The sequence below is a fragment of the Balaenoptera ricei genome, chromosome 10 (assembly GCF_028023285.1).
Source record: "Balaenoptera ricei isolate mBalRic1 chromosome 10, mBalRic1.hap2, whole genome shotgun sequence".
Classification (NCBI taxonomy): Eukaryota; Metazoa; Chordata; class Mammalia; order Artiodactyla; family Balaenopteridae; genus Balaenoptera; species Balaenoptera ricei.
Genome location: NC_082648.1, coordinates 10,380,474 through 10,404,913, shown reverse-complemented (window position 1 = coordinate 10,404,913; position 24,440 = coordinate 10,380,474). Strand labels below are relative to the sequence as shown.

At 47.1% G+C, this 24,440-nt stretch overlaps 1 protein-coding gene across 1 annotated transcript; it reads right to left on the bottom strand.

Moving 5' to 3' along the window:
- Positions 1-1,470: 1,470 nt before the first annotated feature.
- GPRC5A (G protein-coupled receptor class C group 5 member A) lies at positions 1,471-21,862 on the bottom strand. The gene is made up of 4 exons (XM_059934493.1): positions 21,714-21,862; positions 5,655-6,583; positions 2,775-2,833; positions 1,471-2,473 (listed from the first exon to the last, which is right to left on the bottom strand). The coding sequence occupies exons 2-4, from the start codon at positions 6,574-6,576 to the stop codon at positions 2,381-2,383; spliced, it is 1,074 nt and encodes a 357-aa protein (XP_059790476.1). The 5' UTR covers positions 6,577-6,583; positions 21,714-21,862; the 3' UTR covers positions 1,471-2,380.
- Between the last annotated feature and the right edge of the window lie 2,578 nt (positions 21,863-24,440).

Here is a 24,440-nt window from a genome sequence, read left to right as displayed (position 1 = left end):
GTAGCATAGCGATTCTCAGATTCCCAAACCTCCCGTCCCTGAGATGTCCCTATTTTAATAAAAGCGTTTCATTATGTCCAGAAGACAGAGACCTGAAGTCAGGTTAGCATGGGCGGGGGGACAGGGGTGACAAGTGCTATTTGAATGGGCAGCATTCTTCTGCCACCTGGAAAGAAAAAGAACTCAGTGAGGTGATGATCTACTTGTCCAAACTGTACTTCTTTCTTTTTTTAATTTTTAAATTTTTTTGGCCATGTCACATGGCACATGGGATCTTAGTTCCCCAACCAGGGATCGAACCCATGCCCCCTGCAGTGGAAGCGTGGAGGCGTAACCACGGGACTGCCAGGGAAGTCCCCAAACTGTATTTCTTGGAGGAGAAACCAATCTCCAGCGATGGGTGCCACTTCCATGCCCTCTCCTGTTTTTGAAGAGGCTTGAGGATGGCCATCATGGGGCTACAAAGGCCTGGCACATTCTTTCCTTAATAAGAAAGCAAATCCAGAGTATTTTGTGGCTTTACCTCTCACTCAGCCCCCTTTGCTTGGTTGACAGGCCAGAGACAGAGAAGGAAAGAAAAGAGGGAAGGAAATACATGTTTCTTGAGTAACCACACTGCGATAGATAATATCCATGAAACAATATTGTTTTCTCTTCACAACAAACCTCACTGGGTTATGGACTCTTTGGGAAGACTTGAATAGTCTAGAAGGATCCAAATCATCATCTATAATTCCCCTTTTCAATACAAAGCTGGGCTAATGTGGGTGCGAAGTCATATGGGAAACAATCAACTAAATCTCTGTGGAATGTCAATATCCTTAATTCAGCAAGTCATTAATTGCTCTCCAATTTCTCCCCAGAAAACTGGGTTTTCTTTGTGATGAGAAGCCAAGCGTCAGGCTCTTAGGCGGTAACTCCCTAACTCAGCTATAATCTCGTAAAGGTCATTCAGTTTCTGTGCACGGGGATTTATTTTTTTCTTCTTCACCCGAAAGCGAGTTTCAATTGCCCTGCCCCACAAAGCCGTTTCTGGGATTAAGCAAATGATCATTGTTAGGTACCCTTGTCTTTTCCGAGACATATTATGAACCAATTCTGTCAAATTAGGGATCTGGATTTATCCCCTCCTACAATTAAACCTCAGATGAAACGAGAAACTAACTGCCTTTGAGGTCTCCTCCCTGTCTGACCCGGGCTGCCAAACCCCATTCTGAAGTTGCCACTCCTCTGTTTCCTGGAGCAAAACCTCAGGTCCGTGACCCTTCCCAGCTTCCCCCTCACCTTTGCCGCTCACCCCCAAAACTGGGGAACACACACTTGTCGTCCTTACGTCTGTAAGGAGGAGGAAAGAAAGGTCAAGTCCACACCCAGTGGGACTGAACCTTGAACTTCAGCTCCCACGTGAAGACGAGAGCCTGCGACTCTCCCCGTGTCCGGTGTCCACCACTCACACTGCCACAGCAACAGTCCAAGAGCTGCCACCACACCTTTATTGCATCGCCAGTGAAGAACGGTGAGTAACTTATTTTACAAGGAACGCTCCCCCGTGAGTGGACAATACCCACTTCCAGAACGCAGGGGGTGAACACGGAGTACATCTATTTACAGAGTCTGAGGAGCAAGGGGGTGGGAGAAGAGTCAGTGCTTAGGGCACTGAGCAGAGCTTAGAGCAAGCCAGTGCACACGTTCTCCTGGCAAAGAGAAACTGGGCTTGTCCACGCTGGTGAGGCCTGGAGGGAGATCTCCCGGTGAAGCACAGGGCCGGGAGGTGAGTCTGGGACCAGTGGTGAGTCTGGGAGTGAATTGGCACTGGGGACCCTGGTTAGGCAGCATCACAGAGGTTAGCAAATTCCGGGTGACTTTTAGCCTCTCCCATCCGGGCATGGAGGGAAGTGTCGGTAAGTTGGCTTCCAGTGTAGATGTGGGTGGGGTGGTCTGAGAGACAGGCCTTTGCTGGTTCGCTCAGATTTGCAGCTCTGCTCTGAGCCAAGCAATTCTCACAGAATCAGCCCACAGTTGGGAGAGTTGGCTTCTGAGGCTGAATGAGCCAGTGTGTGGTCAGATGACCAGAGCCTGAGTCACGTGTAAGATGGCAGGGATGGTTAACAACCACCCGGAGTGGCCCGAGACTCCCACTCGAGAGAAGTAGCCTAGCTATGGGACAAAGGGAACAACTACAGTGGTGCTGAGAACTGCGGTCCCGTCGGCCCTCGTTAACCCCAGAACAGAAGAATCATGGCTGAAGGCTGCAGGGAGGCGAGGTCTTCCTGTGATGTTCTGTACAGCTTCCTGGGAAGACTCAGGACTCCGCCCACATCCCATGAACTCCCCGCTGGCCCTGCTGACTTGCTGTGTTCATCCCACCCTTCGGGACGTGTTAACTGACATCTTTCCTTCCTTCATAGTCACTGTAAGGGCTAACCCGAGTCTGGGCCCGCGGAATGGAGTAATCCTTTGGGGAGTTCCGATTCTGAAAAGAAAACATTCATATTCTTCAACCCACTCCACTTCCCGGCCATTTCCACAGCACTCTGCACTCCAACCTGGGCAGGAGTCTAGCTTTCCTTCCCTTCCTCTAAGCCCTCCCCGGCCCTGCACTCCAGTCTCCTGTCCTAACGCCATGAGGCAGATTACAGGAAAGTAGACCCGCGATCCTTTCTAGGTGGCGTCTAGGGGCCATCAGGGTGGCAACATCATCTATTCCCAAAGCATTCCCAAATGCTCCTGGGGTGCTAACACTGCTGATGAACAAAGAGAAAGAGCTCATTTACCTGCAGCTGGAAATGGGTGGAGTATGGGGCATAGAACGTGTCACCTGTCTCTTCAGCACCTGAAACAGACAATGTGGATTAGGTAAATGTCAGGGTCCCCTCCTTGACAGCCCCCACCTGTGCTCGCCCCAGTTGAGTCATTTATAAAGCATGATGCCTTATCCCTTTAATTCTCTGTCTCCCTGGTAGATGGTCAGTTTCATGTGGGAGAAGACTGCGTCCTCAAGCGCAGGCACAGAGTCAGCCCAAAACTGGTTGAACAAATGAATAACTAGCCACGTATAATCACTAGGGAAATGCTTTCCAAAACCTCTCCAGAGCCCTTCTCATCCTAGGACCACTTCAAAAGCACATTTGACACCAGTCTTTTCAGACACAGATCTGGCTGGAGGTGTACCTAGAGAGAATCTCACTGGGGATTTACCCACTTCCTTACCTGCCCAACCAGGGCGGGAAAAAGTCATGAGTTTCTTTGTGAAGGGATAGAACCTGTGAGTAATTGTTTTCTATATATTTAGGGGAAATCAGAAGGATTTTTTTTTTTTTTCGCCGCACCACGCAGCATGCAGGATGTTAGTTCCCCAACCAGGGATGGAAGCCATGCTCCTTGAAGTGGAAGTACTGAGTCCTAACCACTGGACCACCAGGGAAGTCCAAAATCAGAGGGATTTAAACTCAGGAACAGACGAGTCAACACATACGCTCATCATGAATACGATTTAGGGAATTCGCTGGCAGTCCAGTGGTTAGGACTCTGCGCTTTCACTGTCATGGCCTGGGTTCGATCCCTGGTTGGGGAACTAAGATCCCACATGCCGCAGGGCACGGCTAAATAAATACAATGTAAAGCAATCCATTTATTTCCCACCAAATTTACCTGTTCAGTTTACTCAATAAATACCTAAACACCTTCTGTCTGTAAGATATTGTGAGGAATAGAAGGATTCATCAGAATGATTCCTGCCCTGAGGGTGCCGCTGGAGAGTCCGGAATATATGACAGCTACACAAATAACTACGCAATGAGACAGACTCTGATAAGATCATCTCAAAGGTCTAGAGTTAGGCGGGCGGAGCAAAGACTGAGGGGACTGGGGACTAGGGACTCTGCAAAAGGGCAAGAATAAGGAGGGAGACGTCAGGCAGAGGACAGACGCTCTTTGAGCCCGGATACGCAGGCAGGAAATTGCAGGGACTTGGTTTGTTTGAAGTGAGAGCACAGCTTCCGGGGTGGTGGGTTCGGGCTGTGAAAAGCCTCGCCAAGGGTTCGGGAAACGCAGTGGATGCTGGGGCTCCAGTGAGGCACGCGGGCCGGAAGGGGTGGTGGCCAGAGAAGCATTGTAGGGAGGGGAAGCTGGCAATGGCCAGTAGAATGAAGGGAAACAAGGATTAAAGGAAGGAAGACTAGGGACTTCCCTGGTGGTCCAGTAGGTAAGACTCCAAGCTCCCAATGCAGGGGGCCCAGGTTCCATCCCTGGTCGGGGAACTAGATCCCGCATGCCGCAACTAAAGATCCCGCGTGCCGCAACTAAAGATCCCGCGTGCCGCAATTAAGACCCTGCGCAGCCTAAATAAATAAATTAATTAATAATAAGGGAAGGACGACTAGTTAGGGACCGATAACACAGAGTCCAAGCGTGAGGTGACAGAGTGAGAGTGTCCATTGGGAATGCACAGGAGGAGGTGGGTGGTAAAATATCCCCTCGGCCCTCCCCCTCCCTTCACTCTTCCCAGTGCACAGGAGAGGGACCAGGGCTGCAGAGAGAAACACCGGCAAGCTTTGCACTGAAGGCTTCAAGAGCAAAGAGATTTACTAGCTGGAGCTACGAACCTGGCCTTGGAGGTCCCTCACTCCTGTCCCATACCCACTCCCCTCCCCTGATTAGGCCCAGAGGCTGATGTAAACCCAAGAGATCAATGCATAGAGGCGTAGGAGCAAAAGCAGTTTCTGGCTATCGGTGCAACCTGGTTGCTCAGGACTCCAGACAAGAGCAAAATTCCCTCCCGTGGGCCACAGACGGGCAATAAAATGTGTCTCTTCAGGCTACATCGAAATCCTCAGTAAATTTACGGAGATTCCCGCTGGTTTATGATAAAAGAGCTTTCTCCCCACTCTGTGCTCTGTGGTCACTGCATGGCTGGGTTTTGTGCATTCAAATCTACAAAGCCTCCACATTTCTGGAAGGATTGCCTAGTTGACATTTATGAAGAACACTATCTCACCCACTTGTCTCTGGGAATTTGTCTAATCATTCTTTTCCCATTCCTTTGCTCCATCTTGTTTTAATGCAGAGAAATCTACATGGTATTGGGTAGAACATACTAGATAAAGACCACTAAGGCCAGCTTCTAGTTCTACTTGTCTCTAACTAGCTGGATGATTTTTTCTTTTTTTAATTTTTATTCATTTATTTGTTCATTTTTTGGCTGCGTTGGGTCTTTGTTGCTGCGCACAGCCTTTCTCTAGTTGCGGCAAGCGGGGGCTACTCTTCATTGCGGTGTGCAGACTTATTGCGGTGGCTTCTCTTGTTGTGGAGCACGGGCTCTAGGTGCATGGGCTTCAGTAGTTGTGGCACGTGGGTTCTAGAGCGCAGGCTCAGTAGTTGTGGCTCACGGGCTTAGTTGCTCCGTGGTATGTGGGATCTTCCCAGACCAGGGCTCGAACCCATGTCCCCTGCATTGGCAGGCAGATTCTTAACCACTGCACCACCAGGGAGGTCCCTCTAGCTGGATGATTTTAAGTAAGATCTGAGCTGCGGGGACCTTATCTGTTCTATCGGGAGTATGACCTGATAATCTTGCATGTTCCTTACAGTAATAATATCTTATGATTCTCCCCCATTTTCCCATAAGGGATTCTCCACCCAGCCAGGCTCTGTACCTTGAGTGATTCCCTCTTGAGAATAAGCTGTGTTCTCCACACCATAGCTCTGCTTCATGAGCTGAGGTTTACAGAAAGCATCCTCCACAGGGTAATCCATGGGGTTCCGTTGCTTTGTGAGCAGCTGAAGCTCGGGTGCAACATAAGCCAACAGGAAAACCCAGCCATTGGCCACCAAGGCTGAACTGAGGATGGTGTCATCCCACTCTGGGCCAGGGGTGGGAACCAAGAGCAGGCTGATCCACGTCACCCAGATGGCAATGGAGAGGAGCGTAGCGAGGAAGATGTGGGCCCCGTGCCTCTTCCAGCCAGTGAAGGGTCCCCAAAAGGTGAAAGAGGTTGTGAAGAAGGTCAGCGTCATCAGGAAGAAGACGTAGATGAGCAGCATGACGAAGTCCTCATTGCGCCGAGGCGGAGGAAGCTCAGAGAAGATGTTGACGTTGGTCCTGTTCATGGTGAGGACCACATACTCGATGGCGATGACATCCTGCACCAGGCTGAAGCCCAGGGCCAGGGCCAGCATCGCCAGCATGGAGAGGGGCTGCCTCCCTTGGACCAGCTTCGTCAGGTTGAAGGCGTGAACCAGGAGGCAGGAGAAGCAGAGGGCAAAGAGGATGCCGAAGAGGAAGAAGCGTGTGGGCCCCGTGCTGCCGTCAAGGCTGATGATGAAGGCGAAGGTGAGGCCGAAGATCCCCAGCACACCCAGGAGAAAGAGGAACTGGGTGGGGAGCACTTTACGCTTGTTGGAGTCCTGCACCTTGCAGATGAAGACCAGGAGGGCGATCATGAAGGCCACCGAGGTCACAGCGCCCACCGCAGCCAAGGCCTCTAAGACGATGCCCCAGGCTGCCTTCCTATCACAGAGCCTGTGGTACCTGGGGTCCAGGCCCAAGCAGCAACCGTCAGGGCGAACTGTGCCCATTCTCGTCCTGCAAGAAAGCAAAGTTGCAGGTGGGGGTGAATCTCCCCACAAACTCAGGCACGGAGGACCAAAAACGATTCGGAAACTATTTTGTATATTTAGCCAGGGTTTTGCCCCTGAACTTACAACGTTAGATCAAGCTACTAGCTGTTCTCCACCTCTCATGGCAAATTCTAAAGGCTGATGAAGGGAAGAAACAATCTCATACCTTCCTCCCCGCAATTTAACTATGTTAATATTTACCCTGAAGCCAGAGGGCCCAGGGCTCTGACAAGGTGTTTCAGAGTCACATCTCAAAAACTACGTCACAAATAACTTGCCAGGGGTCCTGATATGTTTGGCTAGTGTTTCCTTAGGAATTGGTGAACATGGAAATATGTAACCATAAAGTTAACACTTTGGGAAGTCCCTGGCGGTCCAGTGGTTAGCACTCAGTGCTCTCACTGGTGGGGTCCGGGTTGGATCCCTGGTCAGGGAACTAAGATCCCACAAGCAGGGCAGTGTGGCCAAAAAATTTAAAAAGTAAACACTTTAAACATAATTTGTCAGTCTCCAGTTTTTTTTCCACCTTGGGCCCGGCCTCAGATATTATTTGTAAGCATCCCATTCTCTCACGGACAAGAGGAGTTATCTGAATTGTAGATTTCTCTGCAGAAGGCCAGCCTTCCCCTCTCAGCCCCTGGGTCCTCTTCCTCAGCTGTGCTGTCACATATTATTTTCCCTTCTTAATTAAGGTTTGTAAGGATGGCTCTGCTAATCCAGAAAAGCAATGGAAGGGGTCTTCCCTGTCATAGGGTTGGACACGCGTTGCGGCTTGTTGGATCTTAGTTCCCCAGCTAGGGATCGAACCCATGCCCTCGGCAATGAAAGTGTGGAGTCCTAACCACTGGACCGCCAGGGAATTCCCCATAGTGAGCTCTTAATTAGCTACCTGTAAGGAGGGATGGCCCGGATGACACAAAAACGGTGGGTGACCCAACAAAAAATATTCCCAATAGCTAATGCTCATTTTTACTATGAATCAGAAACCCTTCTAATCACTTCTCATATATATATTTATTAGTTTAATTTGATAGCAATCCTATAAGGTAAAAATGATTATCCCTATTTGACAGATGAGGAAACTGAGGCAGGGAGAGATCAAGTTATTTTCCCAACATCACACAGCCAGGAAATGGCAGAGGCAGGATTTGAATCCAGGTTTTATCTGGCTCTAGGTGAGGATCCCTGGTCTTAACTACTATAGGTGCTACCTCTCCAGGGAGTTCTAATGGGCCTTAGAATGCAATCTGAGATATTCCCTCCCCCTTCTTTCCCTCATCAGATGCCCCATAAACCAGCTATTTGTGGTCCTAATTCTACTCTCTTAGTTCAGCCCCAATGAAGGATAGGTGCTCCCAGGTGATAGATGATCCACAAAGCAGGTGATCTACTCACCCACTCAGGGATAATCAGAAATCGACTTGAGGTAGAGCAGCTTACTTCCTATACATCTGTCCTTAATCTCCCAGATCTGCTGCCTTTTTTCCTTCCACAACCTCCATGTCAATTTTAGACCCAGCTGATTTCCCAAACCCCATGAAATCGAATTCCTAGGGATTCCGGGCACACGTGGGAAGATGAGTTGGGAAATGGGAAGGGAAAGGAGTTTGTATATTTCCTCAAAATGGATGATTCTTAAATTCCAAAGTCAGTGTCAGATAAGATGTTGAAATTCAGGACCGCTCTGGTTTTAACAGCTTCTCAACAAAACTATAATTTTTTTCTGAATTATATTACTGTTTATAAGTTTCTATGGCACGATTCTTATTGATTTGTTGTATACTATTTATGCATGTAGTCTTTTTTTTTTTTTTTTTTTTTGCTCTAGCTTTTCTTTTTCTGACAGGATTGCTCACTCAACAGAGAAATCTTTTGAATTGACTAGAAGACAAATATTGCGGGGGTGGGGAGCGGGGGCAGAGTTAAAAGAAGGGAAGGCTCGTTGAGACCCCCTCCATAGAAAAGCACAAGTGAAAGCTCTTGGCCTCTTCTAGTGCCAAATTGGGAGAAAATGTGCATAAAGAAATCAGCAAGAAGAAGACAGCTGGGATTGAGAAGCAGGAAAAAGCAAAAACTATCTAGAGTCCTGCCTCTTTCCTTATAGCAGAAAATATAGCTCAGAATTTCTGCACCACATACCCATAAATGCTTATAAACAAGATTTCTCAGGCCCTTCACAGCACTGTAGGGGTGCTGTGATCAACCCAAGACAAACAAGAAAACCCTCCCCTCCCCTTCCATCCTGTCTCTTCAAAACCAAATCACAAAATATGACACAAATGAACTTATCCATGAAACAGAAACAGACTCACAGACATAAAGAACAGACTTGTGGTTGCCAAGAGGGAGGGGGTGGGGGAGGGATGGATTGGGAGTTTGGGTTAGCTGATGTAAACTATTATATGTAAAATGGATAAAAAAGGTCCTACTGCATAACACAGGGAACTATATTCAATATCCTGTAATAAATCATAATGGAAAAGAATTTTTTAAAAAAAGATCAAGGACTTCCCCAGTGGCACAGCGGTTAAGAATCTGCCTGCCAATGCAGGGGACACAGGTTCGATCCCTGGTCCGGGAAGATCCCACATGCCGCGGAGCAACTAAGCCTGTGCGCCACAACTACTGAGCCTGTGCTCTAGAGCCCACGTGCCACAACTACTGAAACCCGTGTGCCTAGAGCCCGTGGTCCGCAACAAGAGAAGCCCGTGCACTGCAACGAAGACCCAACGCAGTCAAAAATAAATAAATAAATTTATTTAAAAAAAAAAAGATCAAATCACAAGACGGAGCACAGCGAGGTGGGACACATAATGAGCAATTGCTGGCTGACTCTGCAGAGCAAACAAGCATCTTCCTCCGCGTAGACAGAATTCAAACACCTGCTTCCCTTAAAGATGCAAAATCTGGACTTCCCTGGTGTTCCAGTGGGTAAGACTCCACTCTCCCAATGCAGGGGGCCCAGGTTCAATCCCTGGTCGAGGAACTAGATCCCACATGCCACAACTAAGAGCCCACATGCAGCAACTAAGAGCCTACATGCAGCAACTAAGAGTTTCCATGCCGCCAACGAAGATCCCACGTGCTGCAACTAAGACCCGGCTCAGCCAAAATAAATAAATAAATTTTAAAATAATAACAATAAATAAAGATGCAAAATCATCTCTTCAGTTCAATGAGATAGTTGTGTCCCAGCATTGTTTTATTCACATAGCCATTAGGAAAAAATTATACATATGTATATGCCATATAACACATACATACATATATGAATGACTATTATGTAGATGCTAGCATTTTATATGTGTGGTGTGTTCGAATAAAATAAATAACTTAAATAATTGATGGCTTAAATCCATCTTCCATACTTTGTAATGAAATGTGCCTCTCCAAGCTTAACTTTTTTTTTTTTTTTTTGGCTGCGCTGGGTGGCATGCAGGATCTTAGTTTCCCGACCAGGGATCGAACCAGTGTACCCTGGAGGGGAAGCACGAAGTCTTAACCACTGGACCCCCAGGGAAGTCCCTGCAAGCTTCACTTTACAATATAGCCATTCATTCAACCAGCACCACTATGTGTCAATCATGTCAATCACTCTTCTAGATGCTCAATGGTAAAGGGGAAAACAGACATCAGACATGATCCTTGCTGTAGAGAAGAAGTAGACAGATGGACGTAATCTACCACCACTGCCACGACCTTCCTGTGGCCTTCCCTGGCCAGGGGTCTGTCACCTGCAGTCCACTCCAGGGAAATGACACCCTGGTCATCCCGACCGCATGCAGAGCACAGAGCAAAGAGTGGGTTACGTTCCACCTCCCCAGGGCAGTGCAGAATGAGACACAGGAGGAAAAAGAAAGGCAAATGCACTTCAGATACAGGCAACCCCTGAAATACAAGGCCCCCCAAAGTCTGATACACTTCGCCCTGGGTGGAACCGGACGGGTGGGTGGGGACACGCCCCCTTGTCTATGCTGAGGATGCAGAAGAAGAAGAGCCGGGTCTAATTCAAGGGCAGCGGCACAGGGGAAGGGACCAGGCTCCAGCATTTTCTTTACTCTCCACCTCCCCACCTCACTTCCTCTCAGATTAATCATAAGGGCAGTGTCCAGCTGGAAAGGTATTTCTCTCACCTCCCCGCCCTTCCCTGGAAACTGCTCCTTCCCCACCCCTCAGGGCAGTGCTGTTTGTTGACAGGTAGTTGTTATCATAATTACCTGATAATTATAAAGGACTCTGAACCTGATGACTGTCAGTCTGGAGAGACTGATGAGGTTCTCACCTAAAGGAAGGTTCTGGTGCTGCACAGAGGGATGGCAGGGCAGAGACCTCCTGCTCCCAACTTGGACCTCTAGGCCCTTCCCATCTGTGCAGCTGTGCAGGAAGGGTTTGTGTCTTGGGGCCTCCTGGTGCCCACAGACCAGGGTCCGACACTGTAAGCACGTAAGGTAGGGGATCCCTGGAGAAAGAGAACGAGGCATGGCTTTCTTGACATAAGAGAAGCCATTTTTGGCCTAAGTTGTTTTGTGATCTAAGCCTGGTCACAGTGCTTGCCCATGAACAGGTCTCAGAAATTAATGATCTTTTTTTTTTTTTAAGATTTTTTTTTTTTTTGATGAGGACCATTTTTTTAAAGTCTTTATTGAATTTGTTACAATAGTGCTTCTGTTTTATGTTTTGTTTTTTTGGCCAGGAGGCATGTGGGATCTTAGCTCCCCGACCAGGTATCAAACCTGCATCCACTGCATTGGAAGACGAAGGCTTAACCACTGGACCACCAGGGAAGTCCCAGCAATTAATGATCTTAAGGGAATAAAAGAAAGCAGAAATAAGCAACCGTGATCAGGCAAGAGAAGTACCAACAGCAAAGATAATAGATCAGTTGTAAAGACTCCCAGTTCTGCTCAAAGATTAGCCTGAAGCGCTCAACCACCAGATCAATTGGAGTCTAAGGGGTGATGGTGTTGACCTTTTCTGACCATCATGACTTCAGTCAACAAAAGCTTGGATTCTGTCGATGCCCAAGCCCCTTCATGAATATGCATGGACCCTTAGCTTAAAACTTCCCCAATTTTGCCATTTGGAGAGACACTGCTTTGGGAAAGATCCCCAGTGTTCTCCTTACTTGCTACAAGTAATAATAAATCCTTCCTTCTCCTGATCTTTGGCTTGGTTGTGTCTTTTGGCTCAACACTCACCAAGAAGTGAATCCAGTTTTCCAAGTAACGACACGAGCAATTGACAGTGGGTATGTAGAGGAGAAGAACCCCACTTCCCCCAATTTCACCTCCACCTCCCACCCCCAATCATGCAAGGGAGATGGAGAAACAGTCCCTGAATTACCTTTAAAACGCTTTTTTTTAAGTAAAAATAGAACTACGATATGACCCAGCAATCCCACTACTGGGCATATACCCTCAGAAAACCACAATTCAAAAAGAGTCATGTACCACAATGTTCATCGCAGCACTATTTACAATAGCCAAGACATGGAAGCAACCTAAATGTCCATTGACAGATGAATGGGTAAAGAAGATGTGGCACATATATACAATGGAATATTACTCAGCCATAAAAAGAAACAAAATTGAGTTATTTGTAGCGAGGTGGATAGATTAGAGTCTGTCATAGAGAGTGAAGTAAGTCAGAAGGAGAAAACCAAATAACGTATGCTAACACATATATATGGAATCTAAAAAAAAAAGAAAAAAATGGTAATGAAGAACCTAGGGGCAGGACAGGAATAAAGACGCAGACGCAGAGAATGGACTTGAGGACACGGAGAGGGGGAAGGGTAAGCTGGGACGAAGTGAGAGAGTGGCATGGACATATATACACCACCAAACGTAAAATAGATAGCTAGTGGGAAGCAGCTGCATAGCACAGGGAGATCAGCTCGGTGCTTTGTGACCACCTAGAGGGGTGGGATAGGGAGGGTGGGAGGGAGACGCAAGAGGGAGGAGATATGGGGATATATGTATATGTATAGCTGATTCACTTTGTTATAAAGCAGAAACTAACACACCATTGTAAAGCAATTATACTCCAATAAAGATGTTTTAAAAAAAAAGAATAAATTTTATCAAGATAAAGATAAAAAAAAAACATGAAAAGATGTTAAAAAAATCCACTTTTTTTAATGTTTGTTTTTATTATAGAAAATTTCAAGCATCTCAAAAATAAAGAGAATAGTATAAAGAAGGCCCATCATTTGGTTTCAAAACTTACCACTATTTGGCCAATTTTCCTTCATCTACATCCCCATCCCACTCACTAGATCATTTTTAATCTAGTGAGAAATCCCAGACATCATTCTATGCATAAATGCTTCAGTATGTATCTCTAAAAGATAAAACCGCTTTTAACTTAACCCCACTTTAAAAATTAACGATGATCCTTTAATATCAAATATCCAGTTAGGGTTCATAGTTCTCAATTCTCTCAAACGTCTTTTTTAAAAACTTCTGAGTGAGTAATTTTTTATCTGAGTGACTAATTTTTTTGGAATAATCCTTCCTAATTCACCTCTCAGCCCTCCTCCACCCCTTCCCCAGCATGACAGCGATTTCGCAACGGGTCTGAAGTGTCCTGAGCACTTTGAATTTTGTCAGAGAGAAATCAAACTCACCAAACGCACTAACAAGCAGGTCTGCACTGAGAAGGCGCTGGGTCACATAGGGAATGGCCCAGATGAGCCACCAGGAAAGTGGCTGGGGACGAAGGACAGGGTTCTGAGAAGCTGAGGGCTTCTAGCAAGCAGGGTTTGAGGAAGAAAAGGGAAGCATCAGCATTTGGGATCAGAAACCACCAGGAGCTAAAGCGACAGCCTCAGAGAAGAACCTAAGGGCTGGAGCAGGAGAAAATGAAACTGGTGGTCATATGGACATCATAGGACCAGAGTCAGAACCAGATTCTGGTCTGGTTATGTCTGCTCATCACCAGAGTCAAGGGCAGACAGACCTGTGGGAATTCCCTGGTGGTCCAGTGCTTAGGACCCTGCGCCGTCACTGCCGCGGCCCGGGTTCAATCCCTGGTCGAGGAGCTAAGATCCCACGAGTTGCGAGGCACAGCAAAGAGAAAAAAGGGCAGAGAGACCTAGGGTCCAACCAAGAAAGGACTTGCTCCTACAAAGACCAAACGGGGACAGCCCTGGCCGCGGCTGGGCTCCTATCTAAGTGACCCCAGGTGTCTTCTGGTAGCATGGGTCCTGAGCAAGCAGCGCCAGTAAGCAGAGGGATTCACTGGCATCCAGTCATTCACTCCCACTCAGTTCCCTGATTGACTAAACCCTGCGCTCTGGAGGGAGATAGTGAGGTTTCAGCGTGTGCCGCCTCTGGCCTGAGACACGAGAAAGGACTTTGAGGCATGAGGGTGAGACCCTCTTCACTTATTACAGCAGCTGAGCCAACTACCGCCGTCCAATAATCCACCAACACCCACAACCAAGACCCTGATAGCCCTCGGCGCTGCCTTAAGCCCTTTACAGGTGAGCCAAGGCATGACAGAAAGGTTAAAAAAAAAAAAAAACGAAAGAGGGAGGAAAGGGAGAAGGAAAGGAGAAACAAGAAGAACCAGAAGGCGCGGCTGAGGGGGAGGGGAGGACCGGAAAGGAGGGAGTCGCTGCGCTCAATTCCCAGCCCTGTGACTCCGCCCCTTTAGGAAAGAGGGGTTTCAGCGGCCTCTGTGTGCGGACACCATCTCCTGGAACCTCCATCCTCTCCAAAGCGGGGCTGGGTGCTGAACTAGGCGGTCTGAACCCATGTCCATTTCCTCTGTTCATCCCTCTGGGGAACTCCTTGTAGACAATTTCCAAATCACTTTCTCCCTCCCTCTCATCCTCCTTCCTGCCCCATTTCCTGTCATTAAAAGAATATGTGCCGCAAACTCCTAACCAAACCCCAGACCAGGACTGGAGGTGAGATGGAAGGGTCTGAGTACGGGCTGGGCTCAGGACGCAAGGTGAACGCTCACCTGCCAGACAGAGCCACAGGGGTGCTAGAGCAGGACTGGCCCTAGACTGGCCTTGACACACGGCATTGACTGCGATGCAGGGACAAATGCCAGCATGTGAAGGGTCTCTCAACTTCTTCTTTGCAACCTCTGAGACTCCTGTTTCCCCAGAGAGGTGGGGAGGCGTCTGGAGTTACTTACGTCCAGACCTAGTAAATTGCCTAGCTGATTGTACGCGGCCCACCCCAGATTAGCTGAGCAGGAATTACCCGCGGCCCTGAATCTTGCCCAGAGCTGATCTTATGTTCCTCCTTATGAGATCTATCTCCTTCTGTCATCTAAAAAGAAGAAGACGATACATGTATAACTGATTCACTTTGCTGTACACCTGAAACTAACACAACATTGTAAATCAACTATACTCCAATAAAAAAATATTTTTAATAAAAATAAAAAGAAGAGGACGATACTGACCTCTTAGGACAACTGCCTGGGGAATGATATCAAATAACTCAAGTGTTTGTTAAAGCTGGGCCTTCACACCATCCCAAGCCAGGCAAACTGGCAATTTTCTAGCATTTTAATTTTCTCTCTATTCTTGGAATTGCCACATTCAGTCAGTAGTAATAACAATAGTCACAATATAAGTATGATTAAAACTAATGACAACTACTGTCACGTACTGAGTCCTCTTATGAGCCAGGCTCGATGCTGAGTGTTTATATGTTTTTTTATGTGTGTTCACTCATTTACATGCTTTTACATCTATTTTCATATTTAATATTCCTACAACCCGTTTTATAGGTGCTAAGACTGACTCTTGGAGAGATGAAGTTACACGTCCAGTGTGAATTAGTTAGGAAGAATATCCCTTTATGAGTAGTCTTAATTAGAATTTAATCTTTTGTTTCATCTCTAAATCACTATTATGCTCTCTGAAGCTTTTCTCCCTGACTCCAGCTTCACTCTATTTTTTTTCTTTTGAAATTGAAGTATAGTTGATTTACAATGCTGTGTTAGGTCCTGGTGTACAGCAAAGTGATTCAGTTATACATATGTATATATTCTTTTTCATATTCTTTTCCATTATGGTTTATTACAGGATATTGAATATAGTTCCCTGTGCTATACAATAGGACCTTGTTGTTTATCCATTCTCTGTATAATAGTTTGCATCTGCTAACCCCAAACTCCCAATCCATCCCTCCCTCACACCCCTCCCCTTGGCAACCACAAGTCTGTTCAAGCCTCTCTCTATTTAAACCACATCCAAGAAGTCTCCAAAATAAGCAATCCTGCATTTGGTCAATCTTCCTGCATTTGCTGTGTTAAGTGTACAAATCATGCAGACCCGCAGACAGAAAGTGTGGCCACTGCCCCTAGGAGCACCAACAGAGTCACACTGACATACAAATACGGGTTGCAGAGTGTGCAGGGACTGCTGAGGGCACACGGAAAACAGTGACCCACTCTACCTAAAGCGGTAAAAAAAAAAAAAGGCTTTAGAGAGGAGACCAGGGGGAAATGAGGCCTGAAAGATGGGCAGGGAATGGTGGGAGATTTTAAGAAGGTAGAACCAAATGGAGCTTAGAAATACAGGCTCGTGGGGAGAGATATCCAGTTTAACTTTGTTAAATCTAAGATGAATTGGGGGGACTTCCCTGGCAGTTCAGTGGTTAAGACTCCACGCTTCCACCACAGGGGGCACGGGTTCGATCCCTGGTCGGGGAACTAAGATCTTTTTTTTTATTGGAGTATAGTTGATTTACAATGTTGGGTTAGTTTCAGGTGTACAGCTAAGTGATTCAGTTATACATATACATATATTCATTCTTTTTTAGATTCTTTTCTCATATAGGTTATCACAGAGTATTGAGTAGAGTTCCCTGTGCTATACAGTAGGTCCTTGTTGGTAATCTGTCTCATATATAGTGGGGTGTGTGTGTGTGTTCATGCCAGATTACGCCCTCTTTTTACAGTGGAGGAAAAAGAGGAACAGAGACATTAAATAACTTGCCCAAGATCACCTGGCTCTTAGAAGTCAGGCTCCTGGGAGTTCCCTGGTGGCCCAGTGGTTAGGACTCAGCACTTTCACCACCATGGCCCGGGTTCAATCCCTGGTCAGGGAACTGAGATCCCGCAAGCCGAGTGGCGCAGCCAAAAACAATTTAAAATAAAAGCCAGGCTCCACAACACCAGATTGTGCTGACCCTGCGTGCTTGAACATGTGAGCCTGAGGCTCAGGAGAGGTTTGGGCTATGAGCACAGATGGGGGGTCACGGGCTCATTGCAGGTATTGGAAGGCTTTGGAGGAGACCAGATCACAGAGGAAGCATGCACGACAGCAAGAGGGCCAAGGACAGAACCCTGGGACACCGTCTCATGGAAGCAGGAGTCAGCAAAGGTTGTTCAAAAGAAATTGCCAGGGTTAGTACGAGAAATAAGCCCGGCTGGTTTCCTAGACGTCAAGGAGCAGTTTCCCAAAGAGTGGTTGATGGAGTTAAATGCTACAAGGGCAGCAAAGAAGAGAAGGCGTGGGAAGGAATCTTTGGGTTTAGCAATTTAAAAGCATATCAAAAGAAAAATAAGGGCTTCCCTGGTGGCACAGTGGTTGAGAATCTGCCTGCCAATGCAGGGGACACGGGTTCGAGCCCTGGTCTGGGAAGATCCCACATGCCGCAGAGCAGCTGGGCCCGTGAGCCACAATTACTGAGCCTGCGCGTCTGGAGCCTGTGCTCCGCAACAAGAGAGGCCGCGATAGTGAGAGGCCCGCACACCGCGATCAAGAGTGGCCCCCGCTTGCCGCAACTAGAGAAAGCCCTCGCACAGAAACGAAGACCCAACACAGCCATAAATAAAATAAATTTAAAAAAGAAAAAAGAAAAATAAATAAATAATTAAAAGCATATCAGCTCCTTTCTGTCTGTTACAACAGATTCAGCCTCAGTGTGAGCTTCAAGGCTTTTCTCCAACTGGTCCTCCCACCCACTTTTTCCTGGTTTCCTAACTCCCCTCCCCACATCTATGCAAGGTAAGCAAAACTTCCAAGAGTATTTTCTATCTGGAAGGGAACTGGGGCTCATCTAAGACCCTCTCTTACAAAGTCGCTCTTTGCCTCATTACATGCATTATTCTCCTTGCCAGAAAGGCCCTTCTCCTCCTAGCCACAATTCATGTACCATGTTTCTTAGAAACTTGACGCAAAACTTACCTCTACCTTGAGGGTTTTTTAATTATTAGTCCCATCTCATTCTAAATTTGTAGATCTCTTCATAGTTTTTACAATTAAGAATTTCTCGGTGCTCAAGTTTTTCCATATATATGTCATATATTATACATTAATATCAGTGCTAACTCACCTATCAGATAACAAGCTTCTTAAGGAAATAGAGCAAGTCTTCTATTTGTTGGTATCTCCCTATGTGCTCTGCACAGTGGCTGTTGAGCAAATGTTTTGGACTAAAACTGAGCATGAATATAACTCAAAGCAAGTTATTCATTAGCAAGTGTGAGTAATGGGGAGGAAGGATTTGGGGAGCTGAATATGTGCTGATGCTAATCCTTGTATTTTTATCTAGGCTGAGCTCTAAGACGAGGGTGGAGTCCCACAGAAATTTCTCTGCCCTAGGTGAAGGATTAGCTGTAAATGGAAAGTGTCTACAGGGAAATCTCCAGGATCCCCTCTTCTGGGTAAGCCATCCAGATTCTGAGGACATAAAAGTGATACATCGTGGCAACAGCTTATGAATAACATCTGAATAACATCACTGAGTTGAGTTTCTATGTAGTAACTGGGAGAAAATAAATCATCATTCCACCACAGGCAGATCTAAACAAGTATAACAACAGTGTTCATCCCAATTTATTCACTTTTGGAGGTATTACCATCTTCCTCTGCTCTAAACAATGCATGTGAACTTCAGATAAATTACTGAAATATAAAATAAAATACTGGAAATCCCCTTTTTTAACTTAAGATTTTGAGTGAAACTACTAAATCTCTTAGGCCCAGAATTTTAAGACATAAAATTTCCAGGAAATAGGTGGATAAAGTGAAGGCCTCTACTGGTATACCGCCTCAAAGCTCTCAAAGACACCTTCTTTCAAGTATTTTATTTCAACATATGAAGGTAACATATTTATGTTCCCAAGCTAAACTTATCTCTCCTTACAAGCCTTTATTTCTAAACCCTGAGAATGGTACTACCATACACTCAGTGTATCTAAAAATACAATATAGACTATCTAATGTGGGGGAAGATAGAGAGAGCAGACCACATGGCCAAAAATTAGATGACAATAGCAAGCAACTATTATTACAATAAATGTAAATGGTAATTTTTTATTTTGAAAAGATGAAATTAAACCATATTATACCTGTAAGAACCTCACCTAAAACAATGAGATTCAGAAAAGTTGAAAGTGAAAGAAAGGAAAAAATGAAAATAAGTGCAAAAAAACCCAACAATAACAGATATGTTTATTTAGCAAGTATTATGTATCAGGTACAAAGTTAAATAATAGCTTGCTCAAGGTAAGAAAATTAAGTAAGAGTTGAGTTATTAATATCACACAAAGTTTAGTCAAGACAAAAAGCTATTATATTGACCTAAAAGCTTTCTTTATAATAATTAAGAATACTCCACATTGAAGATACAACCATCATAAACTTTTATGCACTGAATAATACAGCACCAAAATACCTAAAACAAAAGCTACCAGAAATACAAGGAGAAATCCAAAGAAATACTATAGTTACAGAAACTTTAATACTTCTTTATCAGTCTTCAGCAGATGAAATAGAAAAAGCAAATAGTAATATGGTAAATTTTTATAAATGTTCTATGGATCCTTTAATATGCTCTATCTTCATATTTTATTAGATCTCTACTATTAATCATGCCATTCAGATCCTTTATATCTGTGATCAGCAAACATCTTTTGTAAAGCACCAGATAATAAGGAACTTAGGCTTTGCAGGCCATTTGTTTGTAGCTGAGAGCAGTCATAGATGATAAATAGAGAATGAGCATAACTGAGTTCCAATAAAACTTTATTTACAAAAACAGACTGTGGGAAGTGTTTAGCCAGGAATCTAGTTTACCAGCCCTCTCTATATGATTTCTTTTATTGAAGTGGTCATGGAATGTTTACAAAAACAGCGTATTTTAGACCACACCAAAAAAAAAAGTCTGAAATAAGAAATGTACAGGAATGTACATAATGCACAGAAATGTATATAATCTGACCACAGGCAATAAAAATAGGAATATAAGTAGAAACAAAAACACCAAACTACTCAGAAAATTTGAGACTCCTCAAGCAAAATTATTATTCGATTCATTGTTTTTAAAGGCCCTATCATACCAACATATCATTTCCTGCCCATTTCCTCAGCTCAGTCTGTGGATTTTTAAATAGCAGTGGACCTGAAGACAAACCCCCAGAATGAGAATAAAATCACAGTCAAAACTCTTCTTGGGGCTTCCCTGGTGGCGCAGTGGTTGAGAATCTGCCTGCCAATGCAGGGGACACGGGTTCGAGCCCTGGTCTGGGAAGATCCCACATGCCACGGAGCAACTGGGCCCGTGAGCCACAATTACTGAGCCTGCGCGTCTGGAGCCTGTGCTCCGCAACAAGAGAGGCCGTGATAGTGAGAGGCCCGTGCACCGTGATGAAGAGTGGCCCCCGCTTGCCACAACTAGAGAAAGCCCTCACACAGAAACGAAGACCCAACACAGCCATAAAATAAAAAATTAATTAATTAATTAATTAAAAAAAAAAAAAAACTCTTCTTCACGCCCTCTTACCTTCAATTCCCACTAAGGAGTGGAATACAAAGAAGCAGGCTCCAATGAGGACGCCCAAAGAGACACATACAGATAGAGAAGGGCTAGAATCTCAGCCCTGGGAAGGAGCTGGGGGCCTTTCCAAGATCCCTTAGGAGGAACTCAAGGCCCAGCCCAGGCCTCCTCACAGCTACATAGCCTGCAGAGCTGGGGTGAGAAATCAGGCTTCCTGACTCAAGGCTAAGAGCACTTCCCAGGAATGTTAGCTCCTTCTGAGTTCTGCTCATTCCCATCTGCCCTTGGAGCACCCACCTACCTCTCCACACCCCAGAGGAGCCTCTTTCCTGGGTGACACCTCTGCTGACCCTCCTTCCCCCTGCATTTCTTCCCTCTCCTAGGAGAAGCCAGCACACAGACCGGAGGGCGGAGTTCTGACCCCCCATCCTCACCCCTCCCCAGGCCCCTTGTATCTGAAGTGGCTCAAGTATTCCCCTTCAGGAATGAGCCCACAGGCCTGGCTGATTCAACCAAACCCTTCAACAGGTGTGGCGTTTACAAAACCCTCAGAGGCAAAAATCAGTCTGTAAAGAAGTCAGGAATGGAAAGTCCTTCAAATTCCTTGAACCTGAGCTGCCTCCGCTTCCTTCCCCCGTGGATGTTTAAGGGACCATCTTGGACAGTTTGGGCCCATTCCCGAGTCCCATCTGGTTGGTGCCTGAAGGTGGGCTATTACTGGACATTCAAATGGACATTCAACCCAGGGATCCAGAGCAACTCAAGGGACAGCAGAGGAGGGAAAGCTGCAGAGCTGAGGGCCACACTCACGTCAAGAGAAGGGATGGCTTCTAGAATCTACTTCCCAAAATTCAGAAGGGCACATTTGTCGTGGAAGGACAAAATAAATGGACACTTTGTAGTACCTGGGTAAAGTAGCAGTGGTCACCATCTCCTTCTTCCTGCCCACCCAACCAATTCCCTGCCATTCCTCTAAGATCTTCCTCCTTCTTTTCTCTTCCCCTAGACTGACCCCAGAACTGCTCACCTGCCTGGCCGGGATTCCACCTACTCAGTTTGTTCAATGTGTCTGAGCAGAAACTATTTATCCTGATTATCTTTTTGCTCTCTGCCTCTTAGCCTGGGAAGCCCGGGATGGGGGTGTGGGAATCTGAGTTGAATTAAACTACAGGAATTCCTTTCCTGGGATTGTTTTTTGCTCCGAGCCAGCTGTAGTCTATTACCAGGGTTTCTTTCCTCTCGTATCCCCTCTCCCAGCGCCGCTCTCCCCGCCGCGCGTCCCCCCCGGAGGATTTCAATCCCGAGGCCGGGCGCGCTCTGTGCGCAGCGCGCCTCACTTACCCTGCTACCTTGGCTTCGGCGAGTGAACTTGGCGCTGCTTCCCACGCACAGAGGCAGCACAGGAGCCCCTCGGTGCTAGCGGAGCCCGCGGGCAGCAATCCCGCCCTCCCGGCGCGGAGCAGTTATAAAGGCGGCTGTCGCCGGAGGGAGGAGGGAGAGAGGGGGTGAGCAGAGGCACGAGGGGCGGGGGAGGGTCAGGGTGGGGTGGAGTAGGGGGAGAGGACACGCCTATTCCAGTTCCACGGCACTGCGTGCTGTTATGAAAATAAAGTCCCCGTGCCAGGGAATGAGCCAAAAGCCGCCTGACGTCAGCGGCACAGTCACCCTTGAAATAGGTGGTGGTGGTGATGGGAGGGGGCACCCAAGGCACCCAACCCGCCCCACCCGGCGCATCAGCAGCTCAGGACGTCCCAGGGCGCGGGGGTAAAGAAAGGAGTCAGAGGGGACTGATCAGTGTCCGTCCTGCCAGCTGTCACCCCCAGGAGGGAGCCACACCTGCCCTTGCTCCGGGCACTCCCGTGCGCCCAGGACAAGGGCTAGACAGCTCGCAGCGCCTGAGTGATTCCTGGGTCCTGGGACCCCTGGGAAGCTAGGCCCGGGAGAGGAGGAGCTGGCCACCCTCTCGGATCTCTTCAGCCAAGGCAGGTGAAGCCAAGGAAAGCCTCCTCCCTGGGCCCAGAGTCAGCTCTGCAATTCCGCCGGTCAGAGCTCTCCCCAGACGGGCACCGTGAAGGCTGTCCCAGTGCGGAGAGACGGGGAGATGGTTCCCTCTCTACTTTCCTACCTCTCTTAAAGCCTTGACAGTGCAGGTGGAGGAGAATGTGGATGCCAGATAAAATTATGAAATAAAGGAATTTGCCTTTGGTGTCTGGTTTCCGCTCCCTCCGCTGCCCACTCCTTGGTCATGATCAAGCCAATCCCACTGAAACCTGTCTTTATTGACTTGTCAAACAGTCCCTGAGAGGCTGCCTCCTGGGTGCTGGCCTCAGGCAAGGCTCTACCCCACTGCCTGGCAGGAGGGCGCTGTGTGCTTTTAAGGTGCTGCTTGGTTAGCACACTGGTCAGCTAACCTGGGATACTATGCATGTAATGAACAGGGAAGGCCTAGGGCTCCCCAGCCTTCTCCTCACGTCTCCTCACACCGCAAGTTTCCAGTCTTTTTAAAGGTGACTTTTTGGAGACAGTGCCTCCACTTTTGTTAGGTTTTTATTTCTCTCTCTCAAGAAACCACAGCCAATGTCTTGAGTCCTGAAACACTTCCCTTGAGGCCTGAAGCTCAGGTCCACGGGCTCCTCTCCCAGGCTCCTAGGCATGCATGTGCATGTGTGTGTGTGTGTGTGTGTGTGTGTGTGTGTGTGATTGTCAGGGACTGGGAACGACAGTGCTTTTTAGTGTGTGCCATCTGCTAAATCAGGTCTCCTCTCTTGACCACAGTTTTCTCATCTGTTGAAGGAGGAAGTTGAACTAGTTCAGCCTTGTCCCCTAGATGTGTCATTCAAGCCACGAAGGTCAGCCACGTGTGTAATTTAAATTTTCTAGCAGCCACATTAAAAGAAATAAAAAGAAACAGGAGGAATTAATTTTAATGATGTATTTTATGTAACCCAAGAGACCCCAGACATTATCATTTCAACATGTAATCAATATTTTTAAAAATATTAATGAGCTGCTTTACATTCTTTTTTTTTTTCAAACTACATCCTCAAATGCCCAGTATGTGTTTTATGCTTCCAGCCCTGACCAGATTGGACCAGCCCTGGACCAGCTTCCAGCCCTGGACCAGCCGTTTCTAAGGGCTCTTCAGGCACTGGCATTTTAGGGGTCTGGATCACCAAGGCTAGGGTGAGGTTCATGGCATCAAGAAAAAGATGTCAAATCGGAGGAGGGAGTGAAAGCAGAGGGCTCATGACTTTGGGGATTTGCCCCACATCCCCCTACCTCCGACGTCCACAAGAAACTCGGGGAAACCTAATGAGAAAGGGGTGCATGTGTTTTGTTTTTCCTATTGCTCCTCCTTCTCTAGTGCCGGCTGTCTGGCTGGCTGGCGGGTCCAGGGCTGCGTGCAGGAGAGCTTTGTGGGGATGCCTGCTTTGAAGTCCTGCCCGTGGTCACCTGTGCCCATTAGTCTCCGCCTTTCTGTTGATGTCAGATTTCCCACCTTGTCCTCCTAGCACACTCCCTTCTACCCTCCTTTCCTCCTCCCATCCCTTTATCCATAGCCAGCCCAGCGTCAAGCCAGGACTGGGGCGAGGCACTCAGGGCACAAAATTTAAGGTGACACTAACACAGCCCTGAGAGTGGGCGCCCTCTTAAAATCTGAGCCCTGGGTGCCTTGCGCTGCCCCAGGATCCTTGCGGGTCCAGCTGTCTGAGAGGTGGGGTGGGACTGGGGGGGAGACTGAGGAGGGCGGGGTAGCTGAGCAATTGTGAGATGCCCCTTAGGAAGACAGGGAGGGACCCAGTAGCTGAAATAATTCATTAGCTGATGGTCCAGAGAACAAGGCTGAGGCCCTTGGAAATCAGTGGGAGAAAGACCGTAAGGGGAGTCTGGAGACCCAGGTACACTCCAACTCAAGTTCTCCTCCTCTGAGTGTCACCTGGCTTCGAGTGACAGGTGACATTGTTGAGGGACACAGAAGGGAAGCTCAAGTGACTGGAAATGAGAAGAGAGAGGCTCACAATAAGGGCACTTGTTCCAGAGGCTGGAGAGCACCTTCATTCAGCTGCA

Excerpts from the sequence above, each read along its gene's own strand:
- GPRC5A (XM_059934493.1), bottom strand. The coding sequence starts at position 6,576 with ATGGGCACAGTTCGCCCTGACGGTTGCTGCTTGGGCCTGGACCCCAGG. Across the intron at positions 2,834-5,654 it reads TCAAGAGGGAATCACTCAAG|GTGCTGAAGAGACAGGTGAC; the intron begins GTACAGAGCCTG and ends TGTCTGTTTCAG. Across the intron at positions 2,474-2,774 it reads CCACCCATTTCCAGCTGCAG|AATCGGAACTCCCCAAAGGA; the intron begins GTAAATGAGCTC and ends TTTTCTTTTCAG.